We start from the raw sequence: 9,285 nt of genomic DNA, 5'->3' as shown, positions 1-9,285 counted from the left end.
GCCTGGAGTTATGTCCAGAAAAAAAAATTGAAGTCACTCAGTGGGTGGATATATCTGCAAAACAAAAGAAAAGCCCCTTTCCCAGCCCAGGCAGAGAAGCCTCCTGTACAGTTAGAGACAACAGGCTTCTGGGCACGTAGCCAAGGTTCTGGGGATATTTATAACTTGAAGAGGGTGGGAGTCCCTAATAAGCTGCTATATTCTTTTTCCATCACTTCCCTCTCCAAGGCTACAGCGAGCTCAGTGCTCTTCTCCACGCAGAATGCCTGCTTTCCCTAGAGCTCGGCTTCCATTGTCTAATTTTCTCGTCCTGGCTGGGGAAAGGGAAGGCTGCAAGTCCTTCCGTTCGGAAGAACTCCAGCTGAATGCAGCTTAGCTGCCAGTGGTGCTTCTTGGCTAGCTGCTGTGGTCTCTGAGGGATCTGCCTACGAGCCTGTGGTTTCTGAGCTGCCTGAGAGTTTGAGGTCTCGGGAATCGGAGTCTTTGGGATCCGCCTACGATCTCTGTGCTTTGCCTGCAAGGATTCGAGAACTACCTGCGGCTCTGAGATATCCGGAATCTGCCAGTGATCTCTAGAATCTTTCCGAACGCTTAAGACTCAGAGAACTCTGCCTGCGGATTTAGAATCTGGCGATCTTGGAGCCGGCGATCTAGTGGATCTTTTGCGGGCCAGGAGGTAAGTCTGTTCGTTCTCAGCTCGAGTTTTCGGCTTCCTATCTTTAGCCAGTCAGGGACTGTTAACATACCGAGGGCCCACCCGGCTCAGGCCCTCAGAGGCTTACGATTCCATTGGAGCCGGAGGCCGCCAGGAACCCACTTATCAGACAAGCCTTGGGCATGACAAGGGTGGCCCTTTCCAGCGTTGGGGCCTGACTCTCTCCTCCTTTTGCGCTCGGTTCCCCCACTCTTTCTCAGGATTTTCGCTTTCTGTCTGCTAGGCGCAACTCAGCCCGCCCCTCAAGGGGCGCCTTCTCTAGAGGGACAGGGTCCGACGTCCCTATAGGGTTAATAGCTAGCTAATAGAGCAAGCACGCCGCGGGGCCCAGCAGCTGAGCGTACTCGCAAGCCCGTCGGTGGCGCGGGGGCTTTTGGGAGTTGTAGTCTGTGTAGCAGGGTGGGAATGCCGCAGGTGCTGCTGGGAGACGTAGTGCGTGGGCGGAGCTCAAGTTCCAGCGCGGCCGCGGAGTCTACCCTGGGGAGTGGGCGGCTGCCGCTTTGCTCTGAGGCCCGGGCTGTCAAAAGAGAGAGAATCCCGGCGGGACCCAACACAGGCCAGCGCCTAAATTAGGGCCAACGTCCCAATTAAGGTCCGACTCAAGATAAGCTTCCAGGGACGTGAGAAGCAGGGCTACCTCCCTGGCTTAATCGGGCTGTGGTCTCCAATAGAAGAAAGCGGAAAATACTCCACCCTAGCTAGGAGGACGCACTTCTTTTCTTCACCCTTTTGTTCTTTTCCTTCTTTGGTTTTTGGCCCTGACTGGCCTTTGTACGCCGGAATGGAACTCCAACTCCCGGCAGGCCACAGGGGCCGGCGCAGGCGTGATAGAGGTGCCCAGACATGCTACAAGAGGTGGGCCTAGTGTTTGGCTTTTAATTGGCAGAGCGTTTTTGCGAGCTTCGTCCGGTGATTGGCTGAGGCAGCTGCCGAAAGGGCCCAGCCTCGAGATGGAAGAGCAGAGGCGTTCTGTGGGTTGGGCTGAGAGCCCCCTCCCGGAGACCGCAGAGGCTTGACCCCCCCAGCCCTGGTGGGACCGAGCCAGGGAGCTGTCTTAATAAATTCCGGCATTGCCTCTACCCCTTAGTGGCGGAGAAACAGAGGGCAGGTCGCGCTCGAGGGTCAGGGAGGAGAGTGACCCTGCCCAGGTCCAGGGCCCTTCCCACCAGCCTGGCGGCCAGAACTCCAGCCCTGGGGAGTGGGCAGGGCCTGTTTTCTGTGCCTCACGCCCTGCTTTTCGCCTCCTTTAGCGCTGTGTGCTAGCTGCTTTTCCTGCTCTCTCTCCTGGAGGCGATTCCTTGAGCCGGAGATGGCAGCCACCCTGCTCATGGCTGGGTCCCAGGTAAGCCGGGGGTGGCTTCGCGGACCCTGCCTGTGCTTACCCATCTCGCCCGGCGTTTCTTCTTGCTCTGCAAATCCCTGTGGGAAATTCCCTGGATTAGTAATTAGCTGGTTCGGTATTCTGCCTCCAGGGACCTAGTAGTACCAGGCCAGTTTAGCCACAAACAAGCATTTATTGAACACCTGCTGTATGCTTTTAAATACCGGGGAGACAAAAGATGGATGAAACGAGGCCTCCCCGCCTGCCTGCTCACATCTGTAGGGAGACAAACGCATCCATTTAACCGTGATACAACGTGATAAGAGCTGTATTTGCCTTAGGAACAAAGTACTCTGATGTGGGAACCAAGAAATGGGAGTGATGAATCTATCTGAGGGATCCAAGGCAGGAATGGAGCAGAGCAGAGGGATGGGGCACTGAAGAATAGTTGGTACTGGAACAAGGCTTTAAAGAATAGTAGGATTTCTCTAGTCTGAGAAAGATATTCCAGGAAAAGAGGAACATTGTGAGTAAGGTATGGAACGATGGAGGTGCTAGATGTGCTCTGCGAAAAGGACAGGTAGAGGATAAGGTTCTGGAGTGGGACAGGGATATCTGGCCATAGGACCAGAATAATCAGCTCATAAATTGCTCCCTTCTTGACCACATCTCTTTTAGCTTATTTTCTTCTTTGGACTGTACGGGTCAGACTTATACCTTTTGCCTCCTCAACAATTCTAGCCATGTCTAATTTCAAGAAGAAAAACTGGTACTGACCTCAGATACCAGTCATGAGGAACATTGTGTGATTTCAGGCACCTGTGACATTTGAAGATATGGCCATGTATCTCACGCGGGAGGAATGGAGACCTCTGGACCCTACACAAAGGGACCTTTACAGGGATGTTATGCAGGAGAATTATGGAAATGTTGTCTCATTAGGTAAGTAAGGAGTCTCTACCTTTCTTCATCCCACGTTTTGAGACTGTGTCAAAAATGGCTTAGCTCTTTCAACACAACCCAGTTGTTTGATTTTTAAAGCACTTAATTGGATGTTGGCTTGAGTTGAGTCCTCAGACATGTCTTTGAGTGTGGAAACATCAAGGTAATATTGTCTAAAAAGAAAGAATGTTTTCTGCACATTTTAGAAGCATTCAGATTTCTTGTGCCCTGAGTCATTTGCCATTCTCTAGCCTGTTTGTACAGATCACTGACCAAACAGGTCTGACATAATGGTGCTTGCCAGGATATAAATGCCCCATAAACGGTGCTTTACTAGAAAAATGAGGGGGTTCTGACCCAGGTTCATGGGAAGACAGAAGCCACCTTTCTGTGTTTGTTTTGGCTTCAGATCCCTAGCTTTGCCTCCGGTCCTTTATTTATCTGGAATAGATACTTGTCTAGAGATGTTTCAGAGTTGATCATAGATTTCAAGTGTGTCAATATCGTTCCGAGAGAATCCTGAACTAAATGAGATCATAAATTCTATTAGTGAGGGAAACTAATTTTTTGATGGTCTGCAAACCTGTTTTTTTCTCTTAGGTCTGAGTGTAACCACAATGAACAGTATATTCTTGAGCTGAACAGTCTTTGGACTCATTTTGTCTCCTGTTGAGTTTGACAGCAGTTAGCAACATGTGTAGTTTACTAGGTCATCTGTCACTCATTAAAACTAATCCTTTTTTTTGAAATCTGTATTCCTATAATTTTTCAGAACAAAAGACAACTATGTGGGGTTTTCTTTTAACTTCAGCTCTCTCTGATGTCCCAAACTGCTTGGATCCTTCCTTTAGAAAAGCAACTAGAAATGCAGTTTTCTATCCAGCCATCTGCAGTCTGTAACCCAAAGTTTCCACTCAATCCAATGAAAAGAAGAAATGAGAATCTTAGAGAAATGTGAATTTACATGTCTATGGTTCAGTCCAAGGAGCACTTGTTAGAAAGATGGAAGCATGGAAGCACCAAAAAAAGAAAGAAACAAAAGTTGTTTGCCAAAATAAGTTTGGAAGTGTATTAAATAATGTTTACAAGTATTCTTTATCTCAAGACTCTTTAGAACCTTTAACGTGTTATCAGGTGTTAGGAATTTCTAAGATGATGATGTTATATGCATGATTTATCAAACTAATTTATCTATGGACCCTTTTCTCCCAGCATACCTAGTAACCTCTTTCTGAAGAATGTACTAAGAAACACAACTTATAAAATGTGGTGTCTGGTAGGAAGTTTCTTGTACACAGTGGTTGTATATACTGAGGGTACCAAAAAAATGTATACAAGTGGACACTTTGGTCAACGTTGCTCAAGCAGTAGTTTGCCATAATCAGAAGTGTCTGGACGCTGATGGTAACCACTTTGAGCATCTCTTGTAATTGCAGAAGTCAAATGTAACTTGTATTCATCTTTTGTCATTGGTATATGTTGAGTATTACAATTTTAATAGTTTATTCCTCTCTTAAAATGTGTATACATTTTTGTGGTATATTTTCATTTGAAATATCCTCTGTGTATTTTCATTTGAAGACTGTGCTTAGTCAATGCTAAAAATGTTCTGAGCTGAGCATCTTTTTTGCCTTCTCCAACCTTCCCACCCCTATTTTCATTAAAAGGCTACTGGAAAGTAGCAAGTAGCGTTTGGCAGTCACTTGTCCTGTGAACTAAGACTTGATTTAAATAGATAAAAAGTTATTTTTCTCCATGCTGTCCTAGTAGGTTCTGAGTAAGTAAATATTATATAATGGTAACGATAAGGCTTGACCAGTTAAGAACAAACACATATACACACATGCATTCACTCAGAAAATTTCTAGGCTCTTGGCTATTAGAGGTTCTAATTTAGAGTCTCTTATATTTTGTGTTTTCTGGTTTTCTTCTTTTGAAACACCTGGAATGTGTGTGTGTGTGTGTGTGTGTTGTGTGTGTGTATTTAATTTTCATAAAGAACCATTAACTGTATTGATACATAGATCAGGTAGACCTCTGATCTCAGGTAGAATTTGAATCCTGGCTCCACCATTTACTACCATTATCACCTTTTGCAAGTCACTTTTCTCTGTCTTGGATTTCTTATTCATAAAGTGGAAATCATCATAATGCTTGACTCTCAGTTGAGGTAATTTATGTAAAGAACTTAGAACAGTGCCTGCACACAATAGATAATTTTTTGTGCGTTTACTACTATTATTATTATTCTTTACTCTTTATTGCAGATTTTGAGATCAGGAGTGAGAATGAGGTGAATCCAAAGCAAGAGATTAGTGAAGATGTAGAATTTGGAACTGCATCTGAAAGACCTGATGGGAATACTGAGGAAAATCATGAAAGTGAAGAGGCCTTTGAAAGCAGGGATAGGTCAGAAAGACAGTGGGGAGATTTAACAGCAGACGAGTGGGTAAGCTATCCTCTCCAACAAGTCACGGATCTGCTTGTCCACAAAGAAGTTCACGCAGGCATCCGATATCATATATGTTCCCACTGTGGAAAGGCCTTCAGTCAGATCTCAGACCTTAATCGACATCAGAAAACCCACACTGGAGACAGACCCTATAAGTGTTATGAATGTGGAAAGGGCTTCAGTCGGAGCTCACATCTTATTCAGCATCAAAGAACACACACTGGGGAGAGGCCCTATGACTGTAATGAGTGTGGGAAAAGTTTTGGAAGAAGCTCTCACCTCATCCAGCATCAGACAATCCACACTGGAGAAAAGCCCCACAAATGTAATGAGTGTGGGAAAAGTTTCTGCCGCCTCTCTCACCTAATCCAGCACCAAAGGACCCACAGTGGGGAGAAACCCTATGAGTGTGAGGAGTGTGGGAAAAGCTTCAGCCGGAGCTCTCACCTAGCTCAGCACCAGAGGACCCACACAGGCGAGAAGCCTTACGAGTGTAATGAATGCGGGCGAGGCTTCAGTGAGAGATCTGATCTCATCAAACACTATAGAGTCCACACGGGAGAGAGGCCTACAAGTGTGATGAGTGTGGGAAGAATTTCAGTCAGAACTCCGACCTTGTGCGCCATCGGAGAGCCCACACGGGAGAAAAGCCGTACCACTGTAATGAATGTGGGGAGAATTTCAGCCGCATCTCACACTTAGTTCAACACCAGAGAACCCACACTGGGGAAAAGCCATACGAATGTAACGCTTGTGGGAAAAGCTTCAGCAGGAGCTCTCATCTCATCACACACCCAGAAGATTCACACTGGAGAGAAGCCCTACGAGTGCAATGAATGTTGGCGCAGCTTCGGTGAAAGGTCAGATCTAATTAAACACCAGAGAACCCACACAGGAGAGAAGCCTTATGAGTGTGTGCAGTGTGGAAAAGGTTTCACCCAGAGCTCCAACCTCATCACACATCAAAGAGTTCATACGGGAGAGAAGCCTTATGAATGTACTGAATGCGAGAAGAGTTTCAGCCGTAGCTCAGCTCTTATTAAACATAAGAGAGTTCATACTGACTAAATCCTGTAATTATGACTGAGAAACGGTTCATTTGAAGGTACAATTTGTTTGATATCAAAGAACTAGCTCTCTTAAGACTGAGCTTCTGATACAGTACCAAATTTCCTTGTGGGCCACAGTTTAAAAACATCAAAGACAAGCCATTTGAAATTCTGACCCACAGCTTTGGGAATGTTATCCCCTTCCCAAAATAGTGATTTTTATTCTCTCCATATGAATGAGTTACTTCATCAAAATCAGCCCCAAAAGTAACTGGAAATCTGGAGACTAGGGGATAAATGCTGGTAAATGCTCAGGCCTGGAAATGGAGTAAATCTTTAAAAGTTATTTCTTCTATCTTTGGCCCAAAAACTACTAGGGGAAATGTTGGACTGTAATAGGGTGGTCACAACTGCTTTGGAAAAAGACAACCAGAGACTTTACCTGAATTTCCACACTTAATCACTCACCATAGTAGTTGGGCACGCACACCTTCCCCTTCAGAGGGCTTTTTCCTTGAGTTGCTCATGCATTTGTTATCTTCTGACTTCCTGAGATTCTGCACATGAAGGCAGTGATCATAATTTTTCTCCTCATTGTTTCTAATTAACTTTTTTAAAGCTTGCATCTTTCTGAAAGCTAACTGAAGATACAGATTGAAAGGAAAAATGAAACACAGGTTTGGGGACCAAGGACTTAATCAGTGGTAGTGACTTCAGCAAGTGATGCCCACTGTTGTTATTGCCATTAATCAGAATTTATCAATTTTGTTTGGAGAATCACTTTAGGGAACGTTGGGTAGGACCATAAGTGATGTGAAGTGTAAGGAGCAAGTAGAATTGATGACTTCAGGGAAGGAAGCACAGAGTGCCTTCCCAAGGAACACAGGTCATTTTGTGTTCATTCACAGGTCATTTCTGTATTCTTTCTCCTTTACCCTTTAAGATCAATTCTCCCTATACTGCTAACTCTAGGATTTGATAAGGGCCGCATCCCATTGTTTCTCTTAGCTTGCATAAGGGCATGTGTATGTACAGTAAAATGTATTCCTATGGTTTTTCCAATAGCAGAAACTGAATTCACACAGAATTAGCATGTTCTTGGGTGATGTTGATCGTATGAAAGAACTACAGACATACTCTAGTATGAGGAATGTCCTTTTCATTCTTTATGAAAAAATTGAAACACTAGTGCTCTAGTGTGCACTCTTCTGTAAAATCTGTCTTTGGACAGGACTAAGCATTTGTTTATATGTATCAGTCAATTGTGGGAGGTAATGACTGGACAAATAGGTGGATTGTCCTATTCTCAGACTGAATAACTTCTCTTTGGGCTGATCACAAGGAATTAATAAACTTAGCTAGGAATGTATTTTCATCCTCTCAGCCTACAGATATGAGTGGTTAAAATAAGAGTTGACCCAGTGTAAGCCCAGTAGTGTCGGTTCTCTTTATCTCAGCCTGAATAGGAACTAGAAATATCCCAAATGTTGTGCTTATTTAAGCATTTGGGGGTGGGAGTGGGAGTGGGAGTGGGAGGGAATTGATGCCCAGGAAATGGGACTGAAGTAAGGAACACTTTTTTCGTTGTTTTGAGCGTGCCCCAAGTTATTTCTACTGTGCTTTATTGTGAGTGTTGTAACATTTGAAAATACTTTTGCCATAGCTCTTGGGACTTGGTATAAAAAGAGCCAGTGGTCTTCTCTTGAGTAGTGTACTGTAGTGAGTTTTGATCCACAACTGTGTGGGACTGCATCCCTTGCAAATAACAGAACCTCGAAAGTAACAAAATGAAAAACGACTCCACCAAGGAGCCTTCTTTCTGTTGCACTCCTATTTAAGTATGAACTTGGGCAGGGAGCATGTTTTTTTGTTTATACGAAATCTAGCAGGCTGTGGGTATTCATATTTAATTGTTGAATGACTTACACATTTTTGATGACTAAACTCAAATATGTCTTTTCCCGTATCAGTGTTGCTGTTGGTTTTAATAAATATCAAAGTTCTCCTTTTGTTTCTGTGAGCCACTACGGGCATCAGCTTTGGAGTGGCCATAGAAGACAGAATCTCCATGACCTAACTGTATTTCACCCCCTTTTCCTTCCCTACTCGCCTGCCCCACTCCAACCTGTTCCTGGTGCTGCTTTGGCTTGTGAGTGCCCCAGCCATCTCTGCATATGTGCACTCCAGCTGGGAAGTTAAAAGGGCAAGGGCCAGACCAGCTCTGTCTCGTCTGTTTCTGCCAGTTGCAGCCCATTTGCTATGTTGAACTTTGCCTAGAAGTTATGCATTGGACTCCCTTTGCTAATGCTTTTTGCATGCCTTCTGCTCCCAAGACTCTGGCTGCTTCTGCACATACCCTGAACACTTTGTGCCTGTTTTCTATGATTGTGGAGAGTGAATGAATAAGTAAGTATGTAGAGCAGTTTTCCTTATGGTATTGATCACAGTTATCCTAGTGTCTATCTACATCTGTATTATTCTAACAATATTCTATAATTAAAAGTATAATTTTTAAAATCAAAAAACTGAGAATTATTTTAGTAATCCAGCACCAGTTCACAAAATGGTTTTTCATCAGATTCATTAAAATTGGGTACAGTTGTCTTTACATTCATGCATTTGTACAGATGTTCTTGTGGAAATTTGAGAGTACGTTGTCTTCACACATTGGGGAGCCCTCTGGATATTGCTATATTTTGGGAAGATGCAAAAACCTAGACAATTTTCTTTGAAGATTAGGCCGGTGGCAAAGCAACCTGGAAACATTTGGTACGAGTGACTCATTAGCTTTGGGGAAGGGGAAAAA

At 44.3% G+C, this 9,285-nt stretch overlaps 1 protein-coding gene across 1 annotated transcript; it reads left to right on the top strand.

Annotated features, from left to right (window-relative positions):
* The first annotated feature begins 1,174 nt into the window (after window positions 1–1,174).
* On the top strand, window positions 1,175–9,046 carry ZNF436 (zinc finger protein 436). Its single transcript, XM_033115346.1, is given in 6 exon segments — window positions 1,175–1,307; window positions 1,966–2,057; window positions 2,852–2,978; window positions 5,246–5,995; window positions 5,998–6,224; window positions 6,226–9,046. Coding segments are annotated over 5 exon segments (1,410 nt in total). The 5' UTR covers window positions 1,175–1,307; window positions 1,966–2,024; the 3' UTR covers window positions 6,499–9,046.
* Window positions 9,047–9,285: the final 239 nt, after the last annotated feature.

Source organism: Rhinolophus ferrumequinum, chromosome 9 (genome assembly GCF_004115265.2).
Source record: "Rhinolophus ferrumequinum isolate MPI-CBG mRhiFer1 chromosome 9, mRhiFer1_v1.p, whole genome shotgun sequence".
Classification (NCBI taxonomy): domain Eukaryota; kingdom Metazoa; phylum Chordata; class Mammalia; order Chiroptera; family Rhinolophidae; genus Rhinolophus; species Rhinolophus ferrumequinum.
The sequence above is the reverse complement of the archived record's forward strand: the minus strand, read 5'-3'. Positions and strand labels throughout refer to the sequence as shown.